Here is a 22,152-nt window from a genome sequence, read left to right on the forward strand (position 1 = left end):
TCACCCAGAGCTTCCCCGCCTCTGCCTCGGAGCCGATCCGCACGCTAATTCTCACGCATGTTTTGGGTAAATCTACTTTCTTTCCCGGGATGAATTGTGGTTTCCAAGCACCATTAATCATTTCCCCTTAGAAAACAGCACTGGGGGGGGGGGGGGGGCTGGACACATTGCTCCTTTATTTCCTGGGAGGGTGACCTGGCACCCTGGCACCCAGCCACGGCGCTGGCGTCTGCGGGGCGAGCTCCGCTCTGCGCTCATTCCCCCCCACATGGCCCCCCCTGGGCCAGCCCTAAAAAGCCAAATCCCCGTGGTGAGCAGCACCTCCAAAACACAGTGCCCAGGAACCAGGGGAGATGCTCCCTTGGGGCACGAGGTGTCCCACCACGGCGGAGCTGAAATGCAAACCGTGTTCTCCGCGTGCCCCCGTGCCCCTCGAAATAGCTGGGACATGAAATAAGGACCAGGACCCTTCTGCTTATCGCCCCGCCAGCAAGGCTCGGGCAGGCAGGGAGTCAAAGAAAACTTTTCCTGCCGTGATTACAGCGCGGGTAAATAGGTGCATCTAGCACATGTGAGCAGTTTCCTCGTTTCCAGCTCAGGACTGTCAGGGGATGATTAATGGCCAGCGCCAGAGAACTGCCTTGATTGCCAAGTGCTGTATTGTTAGCGCTGACATGTAACGAGCCCGGACATACTTTAACACAATTCTGCACCGTAATCTGCAAATAACGTTCGATAGACTTAATTTGTTAAGTATTCTCCCCCCGCGCCCTCCCTCTCCCCACCTTCTTTCCCTTTCAAAACCCTGGCGCAAGGCAGCGGGGGCACCCCGTATTGTCCTGCAGCCCCTTGAGCCTCTCTGGCTCCTTAGGTTCAGGCTGGGAAACAGCTCTGTGTCTCCTCCCCATCCAACCCAAATCGGGTTTTTATGCCTTTTCAGCCCTGGGCCCCCACTAATGTCCCACTGCAGAGCGCCACATCTAGCCCCAGCTCTGGGGCAGCCGGGAGCTACGATGGCACTCCGTGCACACAGCGATCGCTTTGACTTCGAGGCACTTTCCCAACACCTTATTAAATTGCTATTAGGCCCCGTGGTTAGCGAAGTGCCGGGTTTGCCTTTCAGAGCAGCTTCCCTAGGAGTGGCCGAGCCTGGGGAGGAGAGCAGGGACATGCTGGGAGCACTGGGGGACAGGGATGGGATGAAATGGGATGGAGATGGGGATCAAATGGGATGGGGTGGGGATGGAAATGGGACGGAGATGGGGATCGAATGGGATGGGATGGGGACAGGGATGGGGACTGGCGGGTGCGAGCTTTCCGCCCCACTGCTCCCTGCAGGCTGCACACAGAGGTAACCTTAAACGCCAAAGCAGGAACTGCGGGGACAGAGTTTTTCCACCTCTATTCACAACTGTCAGGCGGTGATTAATGGCCAACAGGCTCAAAATTGCCTTTATTGCCAGCTTGGTATTGTTACCCGTGACAGTTAATGAGGTTGGACAGACTTTTACGCAGCACTTGCCGTGGGTCCTGGCCTCACCTCCCGCTGGGACAGTCCCGTCCCGTCCTGGAGCTGGGGGGGACAGGTAATGGGGGCTGGGGGTGACAGCATTGAGCAGAGCGCCTCAGAGACCTTCAAACTCCTCTCAGTCTTTGCGGTAAAACCCACAAAATACTTTTACACGGGCTTCAATTCAGTGGGATGGGGAAGAATGGGGCAGAGATGAAAAAGTCTTCGAGTGCCAGCGAGAAGCGGGTGCAATAAACCATTTGTTAGTGTAAAAAAGTCCACGCTGCTAAAAACAGAGTCCCAGCACAGACACCCCCGAATGTTCCTGGCCTGAGGTCTAGAAGTAATGATTTTTTTGGCTTTTTTTTTTCAGGATTATTACAAATAATATTTACCTTTGTGCTAGTTCACATCTTGATGCTGTTAAACACGTGGCCACAGATGGTTTCCCATTCAGGGTAATGATATAGCACCGATGTTATGAAGCAAAACCTCGCCTGCGAGCCAGAACACCCCACATTTAAAAATCTATTACTTTTCAATATTATATGAATGTATTTTGCTTCAGCTCAGAGCAATTTCCTAGTTTACCCTTATTAAACTGAGAGGGGGCTGAGCAGAGGCTCTTGATTTATGAAACACATACTAGATTCATTAAAACCTTTAAAGATTTAATACATTTTATCAGGGCCTTAAATCTGGGCAAGCATTTTTTAAAAAAATCTAATACAGGGTGTATTTCATCTCTGGCGCCCTTTTGCGCTTATTTAAGAGCTGTAAAATTTGGATTGACAAATATAGCAGATATTTCATTCCCTACTTCTAAACGGCGCTGAATCCTTCTGACAGGTTTGTTATATATAACCCTAGGAGATCTATCAACTGTAAAGATCAAATTATTTTACTTTATTGACATTTTATACGTCTCTCCTATGTTTTTTAAGTCCCCTTCAACAATTATAGATGCGGAAGATTTAATATATCTTCGCGTGCTTTGTCACTTTCCCCGTTATTGCCCCTCGGTCTGGCCTGGTCCAGATGGGGAACAGATTGCTGTGGGAGAGCCGAGCCCCGGCGGGGAGGCCGTGGGGGGCTCATCGGGGGGCACAGACCCTGCTGGGTGGCCCTGGGGCTAGCTGGGGGTTTGGTAATGCCTGGGGGGACAGCGCGGTGCTTCGTGTGTGCGAGCCAGAGGGCAGTTCATGGGAGAACCTCTGTGAGGGGGTCTCTCTGGACACAAGGCCCAGGTGGGGGCTCAGCAGTGCCATGGGGGGCAGCGTGGTGCTTTGTGCGTGCAACCAAGAGGTCAATTCATGAGAGAAGCTCCTCTGAGGGGGTCTTTCGAGACGCAAGGCCCTGGTGGGGGCTCAACAGTGCCCAGGGGGGTCAGCATGGTGCTTTGTGCATGCAAGCAAGAGCTCAGTTCATGGCAGAACCTCCTCTGAGGGGGTCTCCCCAGCCTCAAGACCCTGTTGGGGGCTCAGGGGGTCAGCGTGGTGCTTCGTACACACGAGGAAGAGCTGAGTTCATGGCAGAACCTCTTGTGAGGGGCTCTCTCTGGACACAAGACCCCAGTGGGGGCTCAGCAGTGCCTAGGGGCTCAGCGTGGCGCTTCACGCACACAAGCAAGAGCCCAATTCATAGAAAAACCTCCTCTGAGAGGCTCTCCCCGTCCTCAACACCCAGCCGGGGCGCTGCAGGTCCCGCTGTGCCCCCACATCGCCCCCTCCCCACTGAGTGGGGCTGCGCGGTTGACCCCGGCGGGTCTCGAACCCGCGGCCCCGCGAGCTCCGGGCCCTGAGGCGCCCCCCGGCGGCTCCCCAGGAGGCGGCGGCGGGCGCCGGCTGATGACGCGCGGCGGGCGGGCAGCGGCAGCCGCGTCCCGCCGAGGCCGGGCATGGCCCAGCTGGGGGCCGCCGCCGCTCTGTGCCTCGGCTGCCTGGCCGCCGCCTTCCTCTCCGCCATCCACAAGATCGAGGAGGGCCACATCGGCGTCTATTACCGGTGAGGCGGCCGCTGCGGCCTCCCCCGGGCCGGTTAAGCGAGGCCCGGCCCGGTGCGGGGCCGCCGCTGACGGCCGCGTTTCTCTCCTTGTCCCTTCTCTCCTCAGCGGCGGGGCGCTGCTCACCTCCACCAGCGGGCCCGGCTTCCACCTCATGCTGCCCTTCATCACGTCCTACAAGTCGGTGCAGGTGAGGCTGGGGGGTTTGGGGAGGACCGGGGGGGTTTGGGGGTGCTCCGGGCCAGCCCCGTTTGCTGTGGGAGGCCTGGCTCCAGAGGGGTTTTTCTGAAGTATTTCTCTGTCCAGACCACGCTGCAGACGGATGAGGTGAAAAATGTGCCCTGCGGGACCAGGTGAGTCGCTTAGCTTCTGTCCCTGCACTTCCCTGATTTTGCTGGGTTCCTTTTGGGTCTTTTCCCTATTCCTTTCCTCACCCCAGTGTGCTTTAAAACACACAGCCTGGCTTTAAAATGCAGGACCTGCTCCTCAGGAGCTCCATCTCCCACCTCCAGCCCTACCCAACTCCCTGAGCTTCCACGTCTGGCATTAATGCAGGTGCTGCAGGACTTGGTACTCTAGGTCTCAGTGCAGTTACCTTCTGCCACAAACAGGCTGCACCTTCCACAATCATCTTTTTCGTACCAACTTATGGGCAAGAATTTAATGTTACGAAAATTATATTCTTTCTGTAAGTAAGATACTCCTACCGTGCTTGCCTGAACTGGAGCACAGCAGGAAAGTGGATTGCTTGGTATTAAATAGGTAAGGGATCGGGGGGTTGCATTTCCATGGAGTTTCCTCTAAAAAGATGATTTTTCGAAGCCTGGCTCCACGTTTCATGATCAAGCTCCTGGAGGCACCAGCAGCCTGTCCCAGGTCCTTGCCGTGGTGTCGCAGCGGTGCCTGCCGGAGGTGCGAGTGCTGCGCTCCCCCGCTAGAGGGGAGTGTGCCCCGCTCACACACCGGCTGCAGGGCAGAGCTCGTGGCCTCCAGCAAACTTCCCCCTTTCGTTTTTCTTCTGCTTCCTTCTGCAGCGGAGGAGTGATGATTTATTTTGACCGAATTGAGGTGGTGAATTTCCTGATCCAAAGTGCAGGTGAGCTCTTCCCCTGTGACCCCCGAGAATCCTGCTGAAGAACTTCTAATTTGAATAACAAGGTGTGCAAGGGGCAGGGGAGACGGGGTGTCTGTGGGCAGAAGGCTGGAGTTTGACGCACGAAGAGAATGACCAGGGCAGGCTTTTTTTTGTGTGTGTGTGTCTGCAGGACAGAGACTTGCAGATAATGCAGAAAGGGCTGCTGTTAGTAAGGTGTCATTCTGCTTACAAGGCATGTGGCAGAATATTGATTGGGATGTGATGAAATACCAGCAATAATTAAAACGCCCCTGAATGAAGTGGGTGGTTTTGGTGCAGCCTTCTCTTGAGGTGCTTTCCTCGTTTCAGCCTGGCTCTGTGTTTCTTGCTGCTGTGACTGAGCCAGGAGCCTTCCCCTGCGAGCACCCAGCCCGTGGCATCCCTCTGTCCCAGCTCTTAACGCCACTTCCATGTCTCCTTTCGCAGTCTATGACATAGTGAAGAACTACACCGCTGACTACGACAAAGCTCTCATCTTCAACAAGATTCACCATGAGCTGAACCAGTTCTGCAGTGTCCACACGCTGCAGGAGGTCTACATCGAGCTGTTCGGTGAGCTGCCTCTGCCTTTCACTCCCAGGTTGCTGGCTCCTTGAGCGATGTCTCTGTGAGCTCTCTGCATGTTGTGCTGGTACAGAAGTCACTGCCCCAGCTGCTGGGCCTTTTACATACCAGTCTGGTTGGAATTGTTAACCAGTTACAGCTATTTGCTCCTTATCATCGTCTGGTGCTGTGCACTTCACTGTATTACAACAACAACAACAAAAATCCCCCAAACCTGCCAGTGGCAGCAGAGGGTTGTAGGAGAGGGAGCAGTAATTCTGCTGTGTTACGTGTGTTTAGCAAATGTGACTGGTTAATCAGGGGCAGGATTTAATAGTCCAGAAGGAAAAGCCAGTCTTCTGTTCTTTGCTGGTACCAAAAGCCCCATGGGTTTGATTACTGGTGTGTCATGCACATCGCTACAGCTCCTGGGCTCTGCGAGTGAGTGCTAGAAACCAGGGCTGCTTGGCGGGGGCCGGCTGACCTCCCCTTCCTCTCTCCAGACCAGTGGGAAATCAGGCAGCACAAACACTTGGAGAACAGCACAAGAGAGCCTGGAGAATCGTGTTGGTTTCTGAGGAGAAATGGGCCAGTCCCTGCCAGGCCGAGTGCTTGCTTTATGGCCTTTGATAAGAAATCCCTTCCAGCATCTGGCAGCGCAGCGCTGCTGGCCATCACTGAAGTGTTGCCGTGACCGGTTTGGACCCAGGGCTGACAGAATTAGTGGCTGGGATTTTTTAGCGCCAAGTGCCTGGAAGAGTACAAGGTGTTTGCAAACCGCTTCTCTGTGTAAGTGAGGCTTTCCAAGAAGCCTGGCTGTCCCCTTCCTCACAGGGCCTCCGCACCAAGTGTGGGACTAGGACTCGGCTCCCCCTCCTCTTCCTTTACGGGGCTGCTGGTGAATGTTCTGGTTCTTTGTCGATGGAGGCTCCAGATGTCGGCAGCTGCTGACGACAACTGCTTGAAACGGACTCAAGACAACCAATTTGCACAGAAGGAACTTGTATAAACCCCTGTGTAACTCTTTCAGTCTGAGCTGGATGTTTTCTGGCTCCAGCGTTATGAAATGGGGCACAGCCCATTTCAGGCAGACTTATGTCATTCTCTGCCCCCACATCTGCAAGCAGGTGCAGGAAACTGATAACAGCTGTTTCCTAAACTCCTGGCTGAACTTCACTGTGAGTGTGAGTTCCAGCTAGCTAAACTGGGACCAAAGCAAATAATCAAGGAGTGCGATGTGATCACTTTCAAGGCTATTACATTTTATTTTCCCTCTGCATTTCTCAGCAGGCCCCAACTGGAAACACTGCTGTCCTTAGAGCTTTTCACTGAAGAAGGGTTTTGTTTTGTGTTTCCTTTTGAAATTTCTTAGCTGTGCTGGAGTTAAATGTTCTGCATTGAGCCAAACAGGCTTTACTGATGAAATTTTTGCAGCCTATTAAAATAACTAATGCAGCCATTTTACATTTCTCCTTTTCCATTTTCTTTGTCTGCTGCTGGCACAGGCACAGTCACTAATCAGTCATGATTTAGCAGGACCACATCTACTTCAGGATCCAGTTGGGAAGGTATCAGTAGGGAAGTGGGTTAGAACAGAGATTCTTTACCATAAAAATGCTACTTTTGGCACAAAAAGAGTCCAAATTGCGGGTTATTGGAAACTGGGAAGGTCTTCATTTTATGCTGGCCATGTTCTTGTGGTCTCTCCCAAGTCCTTTCCAGTGGTCAATGCTGCGTGACGTGCCGAGATGTGAACCTGCCCTGAGGTTGGGGATGGTCTTTCTCAGCCCAGCACTTCTATACCAAGCTTACATTTCCACTTACTTTCCAGGAATAAGAAATCTGAGCTGTTCCAGCTAATTCTGTACCTGTTGGCAGCAAGCTGCCTTTGTGGGGCTTTCAGTCACTTTTTTTTTCCTTCCCTCCAATCAGATCAGATTGATGAAAACCTTAAACTGGCATTGCAGCAAGACCTAACTACCATGGCCCCCGGATTAATTATACAGGTAATCGGGGTTCTGCTTGGAGATGTGCAGCCCGTGAGGGTTAAGGGATAACAGGAAATAAGCTGTAACTTTTAGAAAATTGCTTTAAAGTACAGCTATAAAGTTCCTTTTGAAAAGGTCTTTTCCAATCTTAATGATTCTATGATCCAGTTTGTTTAATGTGGGGAATGAGGGCAGTGTCATTTCTGTCCCCTTATGGCTTTGCTGCGCTGGGTTTCTCTCGGTGTTTCCCTGGTTACTCGTTCACACAGGCTGTAACCTGCTGTCATGTCAGGAGATCAGTGGGTCCGGTGTTTGCTCTCTGTAGTTTGGAGCTGGCCACAATCTCTGCAGCGTGTAAAAGCTCTGTCTGGCAGAGCTTGTCATAAGCGTTAGCTCCCCCACCCTCTGCAGCCTCAGGGCCATTTGCCTTTTGATTGTTGGCTGCTTGCCGATGTTTTCTTCTGTCTCTCTTTCCAGGCAGTTCGAGTTACAAAGCCAAACATCCCTGAAACAATCCGGAGGAATTATGAGCTCATGTAAGTGCCTGAGACTTGCACCTTTGTTACCAAAAGGAGTCGCTCATCCAGATTAATGTGTTTTCACAGCGTGCACTGATCAGAGTGCCCTCTGCCAGGCCTGTGCTCAGCCTCGTGCTGCCTTGCTGCCCTTCAGAAAGGGGCTGGCGAGGCTGCAGCAGATGTGGCTGTCACTGTAAATGGCTGGCAGGTCACTGCTGAGTTAGGGTGTTGCTCCATTTTGAGCACTTGAGTGCAGGAATTATTTTCCCGGGGCCTCCTTCCCCTTGACACTGGCCCTATTTTACAAACACTTCCCCGAGCATGCGAGTGAGTGGCAGGTGGATGGATTCCACCGCTAATCCTGCTGTTTGACTAGGATGGAGAAACTGTTGATTCAACGGGCTGAGGACCTGCAAAGCTTTGAAATAACTTTCTTTAATAGCACTTGACATACTGATCCCTTTTCAATGCTGTGAGCCAGCTGCCTTTTCTTGCACTTGATCATTCAGAAATGCTTATGTTCTCTGAGCACTCTGCCAACAGAGTCTACATAGGCCAGAGTAAGATCCTTCTCGTCCATTCTGCTTGACCTTTTGGTATCGTGCTAAGTCATGTGCAGTAAGGTCATGATAGGATCTCAGATCAGCCTGTTTTTATCTGTTACCATAAATCCGGCTGAGAAGGACTTGTTCTTGACTCTAATCTCTTTTCCCCGACTGGGAGCAGGAACAGAGTATTTAATTTTTTTGCGTATATGTACACACGTGCTTTTAAAACTTCTCAGTGAGTGCTCAAAGCAGTGAGATAGAAAAGGCTTTAGCAAGTAAAACGCACAGACCCATCTCACTGAATGAAGAGTGATTTCAAAGCCATATGCATCTGTCTTGTGGGAAATTTATAACAAGCTGTGAGGGCAAGTTACAGGATTTTAATTTCTCACTTTGTTTTAATAGTGTCCTTGTCAATAGTAACCCATTAAGCTTGCACGTGTGTATAGCCAAGATGTTGTTCTGTGACGTGCCTCTGCTGGAAGGCATTGTGGCAGTCTGCGGAGAGTAGCAGGGAATGTTTCACACCATCCTGACTGAAAAATCCTCCTGCTATCAAGGGGAGGAAAAGGTGCTTTAGTTTAGAAAGGCAGCTCTGCAGGTAGATGCACTCACTTTCATCACTGCTGTCTGCCCTAACCACACACTTGAAGGAGGATTAAGCCAACGGCTCATCCTGAAGGTGAGGTGGGCCAGGCCACCTGAGATGCTCGTGTTTTGTAACTGACTGTTTCTGGCTCCCTAGGGAGAGCGAGAAGACAAAGCTCCTGATTGCAGCACAGAAGCAGAAGGTGGTAGAGAAGGAAGCGGAGACAGAAAGGAAGAAGGCCCTGATCGGTCTGTACAGCTTTCCCTGAAGGCAGTAGCTTATAGGGGTGGGATAGGCAGAAAATAGAATCCAAACTGAGAGGGGAAGGCATGCGCCTGGTTTGCTGTTGGGTGATTTCTCTGCTGCAGCTTTTTGCTGCTGATCTGATGTTGTTCCAGGGAAACTCAAACGGGTTCCAGCTTTATCCACAAACAGGCGGACACCTTCTGAGGGCTGAAAATTCTCCCCACAATTTACTGCTACCAGAAGAGGGTGGGAAGGGTTTCCATGGGTAAAGTTGGTTCTAGCAATAGGAAGACTGCGTGATGACAATGTGGACGTGTTCTCTTTCATTTTCAGAGGCAGAAAAAATTGCACAAGTTGCTGAAATAACTTACGGACAGAAAGTGATGGAAAAAGAAACAGAGAAACGAATTTCAGAGATTGAAGGTGAGTGATAACTTCCAGTAAGTAAATGTTCTGTAGTGACTGACCTAAAGATCCTAAAGAAAAGAGGGGTGGGGAGCTTCCATGACAGTTCAACTCCGTGCCAGTAGAGGATTCAGGTCTCCCTCATTCTTTCCAGTGTTCCTGACAGACCGCTCTGATTGTTAGCCAGAGGAGTGGAAGTCTCAGGAAAATCCATCCAGTTTTTAAGTGTAGCTGCTCACGCAACTCCCTGCTAGTATAGGTAAACAAATGGCTTGTCCAGCTGTGCTGCTCTCAGATCCAGTCTAGCATGTGTTACAAATACAATTGTGTATTATATGTGTATATTTATACTATATTGTCTCCCTGTTACAGAAGAAACATAAAGGGATCACCTTGAATCAGACAGATTAAGCTCAGCTTTAACTTGATGGCCTGATACCACATCAGTGTCATCTGACATGAAAAGAAAAAAACAGGAGTGTGATACAGAAAGGGGAAGTGTTTCTTTCCTTGCATGTCTTTGCTAGCCGTCAGGGAAGTTCAGTATCCCACAGGATCAGACCCTTGACGCAATTTTTGATATTGCAGCAAGACAGCTCTCCAACATCTGTCCAAGGGGCAGAGCCTGTAAAGGTTAAAATTGCCTGCCTCTGTGTGCCAGAATCTTAACCTCGGTATCCCAGACAGAATCCCATCTGGGGAATTGCGTTCGCATCAACAAACTTCATCTGTAGAGCAGTCTGCTGTACTGTTCTTGGAGTCCTGTGCAAATGTCGTGGGTAAATACCACTTCTGCAGTGGAACAGTTGTTTCGTTTGCAGCACGAGAGTTAGTGGCTGGCTAGAGAAGAAAGAATATTCTCAGCCTGTGTGACAGGGTGGTAATAAAAACCTTATGTTTATGAAATGCTTTGAGGCCTTCAGTTGCAGATACAATTTACTTATTTAATATTATCATCCTGTAGCATTTTAGATGTAAAGGGAGATCCCGTCTCTGGGTTTCCCATTCTGTTCCCTCTTGCCCTTGTATCCCTTATGGTTTAGATGTGGTACTGGCTGCTTTAAAATTTTTCCAGCTGCAAATGGTGCTAACGTGACTGGAAATAAAAATCTGAATGCGGGAGCGTGTTTTCTTCCAGATGCTGCATTTCTTGCAAGAGAGAAGGCACGAGCTGATGCTGAATGCTACACTGCTATGAAAGTTGCCGAGGCCAACAAGGTATTGTTGTTTCCTTATTCTGTGCCTTGAAGCAGAGCTCCTTACGTTAGGCTATACAGAAGAGCTCAGCAAAAAAGCAGTCTGTCTTTGTTTGCTCGTGGTGTCTTGCCATTTAAGCCAAAGACAGAGAAGTTATCTTTGAAACTGAAACAATAATTAGATCCTTATTTGCAAGTTCTTCTCTCGACAGATACATTTGTGTCAGGATATGTGAAATACCTGGTTATGTCTGGAGACATCTGCCAGGTGCTGGGGATAGAATATTGGTTTCAGCGTTGCCCTTTCATCCTTTTGTAGTCAGAAGTGTTGATTCATTTCAATCTGCGAGCTGGCAGGTAGTCAAGGCAGGGAGATCTCCCAAGTGACAGACAGGCTTAGAGCAAACAAACGTTCAGGTAAACAACAAATGGAGCTGCTCTTATACACCAAACTAATTAGCCTGGCAAAGTCTTGCTCCTGCAAAAACAAAGTCAAAACAAAATGCTGGAAACAAAAAAAAAATATATGGATACAATTGCCAGACTTGTTACTGCCTCCAGCAAGTTCCCAGGACGTCCCAGCAGGAAGACTTTGTTTTGTAAGGGTCAGTAAGAATGGCGGGAGGCCTGAGATGTTTGTGCACAAGTTCTGTCCCAGTTACTCCTTTCTCTCTGCTGTAGTGTCGTTATCCTGAAGGAATGATCGCTGCTTTCTGAAACAAACCCTTCAATCTACTCTGTGAAAAAAGCCAGTTGTGTTTTTCTTTCTAGTAGCTCGCATTGCAGGAGCTTTCAGTGAGTTATGAGCTCTAGAGCTTCTCCATCTCTGTGGATGGAACTTTTCCCCAGCTGCTCCCATCGCTTTCTCATTTTGCCATTTAGTCACTGAAATTTGGAGCTTTGCTTAGACACGCTGAAGGAGAGCTGCCCTCTGGGTACTCCAGCTCTTCAGCTGCAGGGAGGATGAGCGTGCCCATGAGTGTTCTGGAAAAGTGGACGCCTTGTATGCTCGCATCAGAAATTTGCTTTGGAATGAATCTGAGCTGTTGGTGATCTGTTTTCTTTTTGTGCAGATGAAGTTAACTCCTGAGTACTTGCAGCTGATGAAATACAAGGCCATTGCAGCAAACAGCAAGATATATTTTGGCAAAGACATCCCCAACATGTTCATGGACTATGCAGGTAGCCAGACTAAATTTGCAGAGGGACTGGCAGAAGGAATCCACGAAGAGGATGGGGCAGGAGCCAGTGAGGACAAAAAAATTGCTTCATAACATCAACTGAAAAGAAACATTTATATTTGTTTTATATCTAAAGAAACATGAACTGGGAAGTTCCTTTTTGTTTTCCCCCTTTCCTGTACTGAAAGACTTAAGATAAGACTTAATCCTCTCAATCTTTTGTATGACAATTGGACACAATGACTTTGGTATTTATGGGGTATTTTTTTTCTGGTAACTTCTAAGCACTCTGCTCCAGATATGTCTGCTAGATGCACCTCTCCTCGCCGATGGGCTCATAAACCCAATTACTCTGGCGAGGCTAGCTAGGCTATTTGTTCTGCAGCCAGCTTAGATAGGTACTTGATTTTGGATTGAGGTGGTTTGTAGCAGTTGAAAGTAAGTAAGTTTTGAGATTTTGGCGGGAGGGGGATTGCTGCTATGACCTTTTTTGTTTCTAGTTGGAAATTTCCAGTACTTAATTTCAAACCCCTTTAAAAAAAAAGAAAAACACAAAAGGTGCTAGACTTTTGTACACTACCCGTGTCTGCTTGAAGGCCCGGACGTTGGCCAGATGGTGGGTCACTGCCTGTGCTCTGTGACGCTGGGACTAACGGTTTATTTGGACACTCCAGGCCCATCCTGAGTGCAAGGTGTAGCAAATACATGAAACCACCTTTTACTGAGGTCTAAGCCCCTGTGTTTTACCTCAGTAGGGCAGCTAAGACCACGTGCACAGTGAGCTGTAATAGCTGTAGTCAAGTGCTGCAGGTTACCTAATTACCTTGGAGGGGGATCTAAACCTTAGACCACGCATCACACAGGTAGTGGCCCAAACTACTCATTTTCTGCATCATAACACTGGTTTGTTTTCCATTTGTCATATTTGGGTTGGGCAAAGGGGAGTCAGAATTTTCTTGCCAGCAGTTTTATCTGCTAGGTATGCTGGCAGGGGCAGTGGCCTGCCAGTGGCTAATTGGACTTAGCTCCTGGTAAAACCAGACTGCAAGCGTGTTTGTCACAGTCATCATAGTTAGAAAAACTAGAGAGAAAAAGAATTTTTGTCTCAGGGACCCTGACTTTGCAAAAAGCCTTGCTAGTGAGTATCTGCTTGGATGACCAGGCCCACGGTCATACAGCGCATCATCTGCTGGTCTGCAAGACCGACTGGATTTCAGTGTTTGTAGTTCCATTTTAGAGATAATGTTGAGGTGAACCGAAATGAACGGAACAGTTTTACTGGTTTTGTTTGTTTGCTTTGTTGGTTCTTTTTTTTTTTCTTTTCATTTTTTAGAATAGATCTCGAGAGGAAGATTTGCTAGTGGCAAAGGACACAAAGCATCATCCTGAGAAAAACTACAGGGCAAAGATGACAACCTCTTGTTGCTGGACTGTTCAAAGAGGAATTTTCCTTCTTTGGTCAGAACAATGCTATGTAGTGTACCTTTCCCTTCAGAAAACTGGTTAATTCTCACATACCAGATGCAAAGAGGCTTTTAGTTTACACAGATACAAAAATGGAGGGGGTGTTAAAGACAAAAGTTCAGGAGAATTTTTTTTCATCCTCTCCCGCAAATCCATCTGCCACTTGGCAGGAGAGCCTGTTTTTATTAATTGCTGTTATAATTTGCAGCCAATATACCCATATAAGATGATGAAAGAGAAAGCACTAAGTTGGTCAGGGACCAACCTATTGAATTTATGATCTTCTGCCCTAAATGCTTGCTACCTGCTTCTCTTGGTTTCACTCTTCAGTGTTCTAAATATGCATTAGTCTTTTTAATAAGGCAGTCACACTAAGATAGAAATGAGATGAATTTCTGCTGCTCGTTCCAGTATTTTCACTTCAGCTTTATTTTCCCTGTCAGGAGAATGACAGTTGATACTTGAAAATGCAAAATAAAAGATACCATCGATTTCTGCTGGAGAAAAGGTCCATCTCGTATGTCATCTTTGTATTTGCTGGAAAAACTGAGCTAAGAAAAGTTCCGTCTCCAGACTGATACACTAGAAAACAGTGGTCCAAAATTGCATCAATAGGTAGGCTGAAATATTACTCACTTCTGTAAATTGGTCTCTGCAGGAAGATGATGAACAGGGAATAGCAGAAATATAGGAATGAGGTGATGGTACCTAAATCTTTGAGTACCTAAACCTTTGTTTCGGATCGTTCTACATTCTCATAAAGGATTTCCATTAGTAACTAAAAAAAACCTGCTTTTTATGCAAGTGTTTTCACTAATGAAAAGACCCAAATAAACCAAAGTGGTATTATAAAATATGGTTTTGTATGACTTTACAGTAAAACAATAGTTTGGAATAAATAGGTCTTAAGGATTCTTTTTTAATTGAAAACATGACTGCTAAAGTATTTCTCAGAGGAGGGGGGAGAATAGAAAAAGGAGTAGCCAGTATTATTAATTTCAAACCCACATTTTTAAACCATTATGGAACCGTCATGATTCTGCATCACTGAAAACCGAGTAATTTAGTTAAACTGTAATAAGAGTGGAAAACGCAAAAACAAGTTGAAATAATAGCAGCCTTTACAAGCCAAAATTGATTGTTATTTTTTGTTCAGATTCTTCATTATATGTATAATTTCCTCAATTTTCCAGAGTAGTCACTACATGTAAATCTTTATTTGATCTCACTCTTTAACTGTCATTCTGTCGTAATCTCCATGATCTTGCAATCTTGAAACGAAGATCTGAATTTTAAAACCACTGTTTAACGAAGCAAATAGAGGTTTGTGGCATTGCTGATAGCTGGGAATTGCTGGCGGGAGCGTGGTAATGCTTTACCAGCATGGTTGTTGATCTTACGTATTGAATTAAAAGCCTTTTTATTTTGATACTTGCTATGATAATAAAATGGCCTTCAATTTTAATTTGTCTGGTTTTATGGATGACCTTTAACACAGCGCTTGGATATATTTGCAGGGGAGGATTTACCAGGGGTAAAAGATTTACCAGGGGTAAATCAGCAGGGGATCAACAGCATGAGGGGCCGACGAGTGCCTGTGCTGCTGCTCTGTGAGAATTCTCCCTCCCCAGGGAGCTGGAAAGCAGAGCTCGGGCAGAAAACGGGCAGAGGTGATGGGCTCAGCAGCAGGCTGCAGGCGTTTCGACCCCGCTTAGCTAAACAGGGTAGTGAAAAACACAGGAACGAGGCTCCGGTGGCAAACGTCTAGGATTTGGTAAAGTTTGCAGAAAATCATTGTCATGTTTTACCAGACAAAGGGCAGGAACCTTCTGGGTATTTGGGAACAGCTGTGTAAATACTGTCACCGCTCGGAATATGGGGAGGGAGGGCGAGTTCTGCGCATTAAGGCAAATATTTTAGTTAATGGGCTCCAGCTGGCAGTTTCCCATTCTTTCCGTTTGACTTGCTGCGATAAAGCCTGGCATTGTCTGCAGCCCCACAGCCCTGGGGCCTCCAGTTCCCCATGGCTTAGCTCGGACTGTGTGGCTACCACGGGTGGCTGCCGCGTCCCGTGGCTGCGCTCCAAGCATCTCCCACCGCACATCCCTGCCTTCACAGTTGCTTGCTCAAATAGGGCGTGCAGAGCAAGCGGTGCAGCCCGTGCTGGTTTTATGGTTTGTTTGTTTGTTTAGGGTTGGAAGTTGCACCCCAGAGGAACTCCTCTGTGCGGATGGCAAGAATCCCATTTCTTCGGGGGTGGATCTTGGGGTGGTTTTGTGGCGTTTTGCTTTTGACTGTGCAAGGCATGCAGCTCGCAGTCAGTTCTGCATCATCGGGGGCTACCTGCCCTCCGAGCAGCCGAGGCTGCTGCCCACCAGACTTTATTTCTCCTCCTGGGTTGCTGCAGGGGCCGTGCCCTGAGCCTGGCAGCAGCGCCTGCTCGACGCCTTCTCTTTCAATGAAGCTGCAACTGGTGGAAACCCAATGCAGCTCCTCTGCAGGAGGAGGATATTGGGGTGCAGGATGGATGCTGACAGCTCCTCGCCGCCCATCACAGCCCGGCAGTGACCTTGGACCTGGCACAGCGCTCGCAAATTTGGGCAACCACCCAGGTAAGGCCTGAGGGAAGGGAAGGGAGCACACTGCAGGCAACCAGAGCAGGGCTACTCGGCCCTGCCTTTCCCCTCAGCACCCCCGAGCTGTCCCCGGGCCTTTGGGGCGCCCCCGGGTGCTTTTGGGGCGCCCCCGGGTGCTTTTGACCGCCTTTGGGGTGCCCTTTGCACCACCCGCCATGACGCCGCGACCTTCCCAACATGGCGGCGCCGCCGGGACGCCCGCCCGCCCGCCCGCCCGCTGCCATTGGCCAGGATCCGCGACGCTGCGCTGCGATTGGCTGAGCGCGGGGGGGCGGGAAGAGGGTGTGTGGCGGAAGGCGGCGGAAGGCGGCCGGGGATGTGGAGAGCGGGCATGGCCGCCGGGGAAGGGCTGGGCCCGGCGCTGCGCGCCGTCACCGAGCGGGTGCAGCAGGCGGCGGCACGGAGACCGCAGGTGAGGGGCCGAGGTTTTGGGGGAGAAGCGCCCCCAAAACGGGGTAGGCCCGCCCGTCATGGCGGCGAGGCCTCCGTCGCCATGGAGACGGGCCCGCAGCGCCGGGGCAGGCCCCGGTTGCCATGGAGACGGGGCCTGCTCCTCCACGGGACCCCCCTGGGCCTAACGGGACCCTCCTAGGCCTAACGGGAGCCCCCCGGGCGGTGACGGGGCCCCCGTGTCCCTCCGTCGTGTCCCCAGGCCCTGGCGGCCTGTCAGTGGGGCTGGGGGCCTGGGGGACAATGTAATGGGGTTGGGACCCCCCCCCCCAACCCCCCCCCTCACCTCCTTGCTCCCCCAGGGCCTCCCGGACGTGCAGCCGCGGCTGGTGGCTGTCAGCAAGACGAAGCCCGCCGAGATGGTGATGGACGCCTACAGCCACGGGCAGCGCAGCTTCGGGGAGAACTACGTGAGTGTGCCGGCCTTCGTGGGGTCCCAGCACTGTGCTTATTGGGGTGCACGCGGCCCCAGGAGCCCCGCTTCCAGCGAGGTTGCTCCTACAGCGTGATCTTGGCTGATGTGGTTTTAACAAGAGGTTGTCTTGGGTTCTTCTAGGTTCAAGAGTTGCTGGAAAAGGCATCGGACTCCAGAGTAAGTTGATAGTTTCGTATGTGTTCTCTCTTCTTGCATAGTTGTGTCCCAAGAGCTGTTCAAAGTCCTGGTTTGTCTTAGGGAGTTTGTTATGGAGGCGGTTTGATCCTGCTGCTGAAAAGCACCTTGCCTGGCAAGGGAAGCAAAACCTGTGTCTGGTAAACGAAAGAAGAAGAGTGGATGTCTGGTGTTTTGTTTGTGGGCGAACAGGGACCTCAGTGCTGCATAGGGGAAGGGGGAATTGTCACTCAAACCTAACTGCTTCTCTCTGCTTCCAGATTTTGTCTTCTTGCCCAGAGATTAAGTGGCACTTCATTGGCCATCTACAGAAAAATAATGTCAACAAGTTGATCGGTAAGCTGTTTCTCTCTGTTTGACCCCAGGGGCAGTATTCTTCCGATGTTCAAATAATAACCACCTTTCTCACCCGTTAGTACTAATGATTGCAAGCTAGCAAGAAACGCCAATTAGCAAATGAAACAATGTGATACTGCCCCGTTTTTCAGTCCTGATTCAGTCTGTTTGCTGTCTCTTGCCATAGTCTGCTGCTAGCTGTGCACAACTGCAAATACCTCTGTTCGTGTGTCGCACAGGCAGCCCAAAGCCTCTGTTTTTTTCTCTGTAGCTGTCCCGAACCTGTTCATGTTGGAAACGGTGGATTCTGTGAAGCTGGCAGACAGAGTCAACAGCTCGTGGCAGAAGAAGGGCTCACCTCAGAGGCTGAAAGTCATGGTGCAAGTTAACACTAGTGGAGAGGACAGTAAGTGGCAGACACTTTCTCTGACGATATGCGTGTTTGTCTCACTGACTTGATAGGAGAAACTTGAGTGAGATTTGTTGGTTTGTGCTCGTAAGGAGTTTCTCTATGCTAAGATGAAACTTCACCATCAGTTAGCTTCTGCCTGGCTGTGGGGAGGGGAGTTTTCTGGCAGAGCTTGGCACAAATCACCCTGCTTTTTGCCAGGTAAGCATGGCCTCCCTCCCAGAGACACCACAGCGGCCGTGGAGCACGTCATCAACAAGTGTCCGAGCCTGGAATTCGTGGGGCTGATGACAATTGGCAGCGTTGGACATGACCTTAGCAAGGGGCCAAATCCTGACTTCCAGGTAAGATTTCCTAGAAAACATCAGCTGTTGTGTGGCCTCCTGATACAGTCAGGACACGAGTCTGATTGGAGACGGCTGGTAGAAATGCACACCTGGCTCAGAGCTGTACAGACTGTGCAGTGTCAGCGTTAAAGGTGATGGGCTCCTTTCTGCAGAGGCCAGGTGTGCATTTGTTTTTGGTCTCGTCTTTTCTGTGAAGCTGTAGGCAGGATATTGGCAGGGACACCTCACGTGGCAATTTTTATCCTAAATCCTCTGCTTTCAGGTGAGGTTTCTGCCAGCCCTTTTTGCACACTCTGTACAGGGCTGCGCCAGGCAGAGGAACTGGGTCTCTGTTCCTTGTCTGTCGTGCTGGTGTGATAATTGGTTGTCTTCAAAGGATGTAGGTGCATGTATTGTCAGTAGTGCAGCCTGTAACGGGAACTCTCCAGTGCCCTATAGTGCTGCAGAGCACACATCAGCAGGAAATGTGGGAACTTTGCCTTCTGTGTGAAGGAGACCTCAAAGAAAGACAGAAATTGTTATCCGTGAAACCTTGGAGCTGAGCTGGTGTGGCTGGCACCAAACGTGTCACCTTTTCGTTCCTCCTTTCTCCTAGGTGCTGCTGTCTCTGCGGCAGGAGGTGTGTGAGAAGCTGAATCTCCCCATCGAGAAGGTGGAGCTGAGCATGGGCATGTCCACAGACTTCCAGCACGCAGTAAGTCCCATGCCCTGAGCTCCTCCCAGGAGCCAGGTTACCCGCAGCAGCATCCAGCTGCCCAGCCCAGGCGTCCTCTGCTTGGATGGAGATCCTGGTGGTGCTGTTCCACCAAGAACAGCTCCCCTGCTCCCGGGATACCTTTCTGGGGATCAGAGTAGTCCCTGGCTGTAGCTGCAGGTGGTGATACAGGGGGAGCTGTGCTTCTGTGAGATGGGGGGAGTGGAGACTGCTTACAGACTGCGCTGACGGGTGGGTGCAGCCTGCTCTGAACTCCTCCTTTCTGTCTCTCCCAGATCGAGGTTGGATCCACAAACGTCAGGATTGGAAGCACTATTTTTGGAGAGCGAGATTATTCCAACAAAGCAGATGGCGGCAAGGCCCCAGGTGAAACTAAAGGAAAAACAGAGGCCTCAGCAGCGCAGGGCCACTAGGTGGGAAAGTGGCCTCCGCAGAGGACAGACGATCAGAGACCTCACACTATGCATTCTCACCTCCCTCCTCGTCGGCACCTGATCGTGACGGTGAGAGGGAATTCCTCATAGCAGAGCAGAGGCCAGAAATGCCTCGTAATTTATTGTGATTATAGCATACCCCTAGAAACTGGACATTTTTATTACCAACAAATGATAAGAAAATTCAAGGTTGAAAGTGACTGGAGGATCCCGGCTACTTCGGGCTCGGTTTGGATAACTGGGTTGAAGAAATGAAATATTTGTCAGGATGGAGATGCCAATGAGCAAGGTGTATTCGCAGCAGTGTCAGTGATTTTGTTGTTGCTGAGGACTAAACCCTCCGTTAAGCAAATCGCAATATCACGAGAGACCTGTAAATGTTTCCTCTCCCCCAGTAAGAGTTTTTGCACGTGGCTGCCGTTGAGCAGTGCTTAGAGAGGAGCTACGTGACAGGGACATGCTGGAACACTTAGTGGCACCGAGTGGTGCTGGAGAGATGGCATCCAGTTAAACAGCAGGCGAGCAACGAGCACATCTGGATGGAGGAAGAATGCAGCCGCCAGCATGAAGGAGTTCACGGCCTCGTGTTTGGGATGCAGATTGCGAGTGGGGGACTGTCTTCTCCTCTGACATTCGTATGTGTTCTTTCAGGCTGACGCTGCTAACTCTTCCCATCAGCTACATGTCTGCTCAGACCTTCTGGGATGCTTTCAACCTTTCCCTTCCCCTCGTGAGGCGTGGCTGGGAGTTATTTTCGTCCTGCGTAGTAGTTCTTGACGCCGTGTGTTCTGTTTGGTCAAAGAGGGGCTTTCCTACCAGCTCCTTGGTCTACCTTTGGCTTGCTGTTGCCTCCCAAGGCAAGTCACGCAACCATTTGGTGCCTCCACCACCCCGTCTGCATCTGTGTGAGGACAGCAGCAGCCGGCTCATCTCAGAGGGCAGCAGCGAGGTTGCTGGAGGTCCTTTGGGGAAGGCACTTCAGAAAGTAAAGTATCCCTCCGGGTTCTGGGTTCCTGAAATAAATCCTCTCACCACTGACAGTTTCTAGACCACATCTTACAGTGTGAAGTGCTGGCCTGGCCTTGGCTTCTCCTGGAGGAGGGGACAGGGCTCTCCTCGTAGTAACCGCTCCTTCGAGGTGTGAGTAGAAGCTCCTGCGTTCCGTCACGTGCTGTTTGGCCATCGGTAGCTGCAGCAAGTCTCTTGTAACCCGCGTTACAACCGCATTTTCTGGGCTTTTGTGCACTGCCAAGAGGAGGAGACTTTGGCTGCCAGCAGAAACATCCTTCCCGGGCTTTCCTGCGTGTGTGTGTGTGGTTAAAGCTAGCTGTTGGTTTTACTTTCTGACTATAAACGCTGAATGTACATGAACAGAGGAAAGCTCCAACCTGTCACGGCCACGTGGCTGACAGCCACACGCGGCCCGAGCTGCCCTCCTTGGAACTGCACCGTGTGTCGTTTCATAGCTTGTTAATAAAAAGTGGTGAGATTGAATGCCATCTGTGCCAGCTATAAAGCTATTAAAGATGTTATTTTTATGTTCTGGCGTGGTGAATAAATGCCCCGAGGGTTGCCGAAGCCTTGCCCTAACCTGGAGTCGCTGTCTGGTGAGACTCGGTTGTCTCTGGAGGGAGTGGAGTGAAAGAGGGCTGCAAAGAGAGGGAAGGCTGATCAGGAGGGGAAAAAATTGCTGTTCTGGGCGAGAGGCGAGGTGCAGGGAGCTGTTTCTGGAGGAGCCCTCTGGGTGGCACTGCTCCCCAGCACCGGGGCACTGCGCAGGGACAGCAGCTCTTCTCCTCGCGGGGCAGGTACGGCTCAGTAATTAGTCTTCCAATTAGCTATTTTCCATCTGGTGGTTGGATTTAATCCCCTCCTCTTCCACCTCTTTCTCCCCAGCGTTTCAGCAGCAGTGAAACACGCTGGCCACAGATCTGCCTGCGAGCTTCAAGACGTTAAAAGCTCTGTTTATTTTGCAGAACAACCTCGGGATACGTCTTCTTCCATCCAAATTTGGCTGAAATGTGCAAAATCGGTGTCCCTGCAGCGTTTGGTTGCTAGAGAAGTGCCACTCTTAAGGCGTTGGTGCACGGTGACAGTTCTTTCTGCTGGAGCACTGAAGGGTGGGATGGTTTTACGCAGAACATCTGTGGGAGCTGTCTGGTTTACGGCTCAGCCTCCTGCTTTCCCTCTCTCCGGCGTTCTGTGCTTATTTCCTGAGCTGAAACCGAACACCAGCCACGCTTAATGAAGCAGTTAAGGTGAGCTTCCAGGGGGGGCTGCGTGGCAGGGCAGGATTTCTCCTGGCTTCCGTGCCCTGGAGGCTCTGAAGGCGCAGGCCGGCGCTCAGAAGTGTGTGGTCCTCTGCTTTTCCCATCTCTTCCATCCAGAACTCCCCCGGCTTTGATGCCGGCCTCCTGCACGAGCCCTCTGCGGCTCTTGGGAGCCGTGCGTGGTGCTGCGAGGCTCCCAGCTGCGGGACGTCTCCTCTCTTCTCTCCTCTCCTCTCCTCCAGCCGGGCCGTGCAGGTGGCCTGCGGGACGGGGCGGCGGGTGCTGCCCCCCGACAGCCGCAGCTGCAGCGCGCTGACAAGGCGCTGAGGAGGAGAGGAGCCCGGCACAGCTCCTGCAGCTGTTTCTCTCGCCCATCCCACTTCCAGCAGGCTGCTTTTTTTTTTTCCCCGAGCACATCGTGTCTGAGAGCTCTGCCTCGCCGAGGTAGGTGCAGCACCCGCAGGTGCCTTCTGCTCCTGCATCCTCAGCACCTGCCCGCGCTCCCAGCCGGGCTGCTCGCCCTCCTCGGGCACTCAGTGCCTGCCCACGAGGCCACGGAGCTCCCGCAGAGGTCACCCAGCAGCTGGCGACTGCTGGGCACGGAATCAGAGCCAGCAAAG

The 22,152-nt window shown here is 50.7% G+C and overlaps 2 protein-coding genes across 2 annotated transcripts; both read left to right on the forward strand.

Annotated features, from left to right (window-relative positions):
• The first annotated feature begins 3,375 nt into the window (after positions 1-3,375).
• ERLIN2 (ER lipid raft associated 2) lies at positions 3,376-14,790 on the forward strand. Its single transcript, XM_084302447.1, has 11 exons — positions 3,376-3,514; positions 3,621-3,702; positions 3,819-3,865; positions 4,547-4,608; positions 5,074-5,199; positions 7,123-7,196; positions 7,656-7,714; positions 8,990-9,081; positions 9,413-9,502; positions 10,623-10,702; positions 11,754-14,790. Exons 1-11 carry the CDS (start codon positions 3,408-3,410, stop codon positions 11,952-11,954), a joined length of 1,020 nt encoding a protein of 339 aa, XP_084158573.1. The 5' UTR covers positions 3,376-3,407; the 3' UTR covers positions 11,955-14,790.
• Positions 14,791-16,253: 1,463 nt separating this feature from the next.
• PLPBP (pyridoxal phosphate binding protein) lies at positions 16,254-20,800 on the forward strand. Its single transcript, XM_084302202.1, has 8 exons — positions 16,254-16,373; positions 16,714-16,821; positions 16,968-17,003; positions 17,282-17,357; positions 17,629-17,763; positions 17,968-18,110; positions 18,709-18,807; positions 19,104-20,800. Exons 1-8 carry the CDS (start codon positions 16,278-16,280, stop codon positions 19,239-19,241), a joined length of 831 nt encoding a protein of 276 aa, XP_084158328.1. The 5' UTR covers positions 16,254-16,277; the 3' UTR covers positions 19,242-20,800.
• The last annotated feature ends 1,352 nt before the right edge of the window (positions 20,801-22,152 follow it).

Source organism: Netta rufina (genome assembly GCF_964035555.1).
Source record: "Netta rufina genome assembly, chromosome: 27".
NCBI classification, from domain to species: Eukaryota; Metazoa; Chordata; class Aves; order Anseriformes; family Anatidae; genus Netta; species Netta rufina.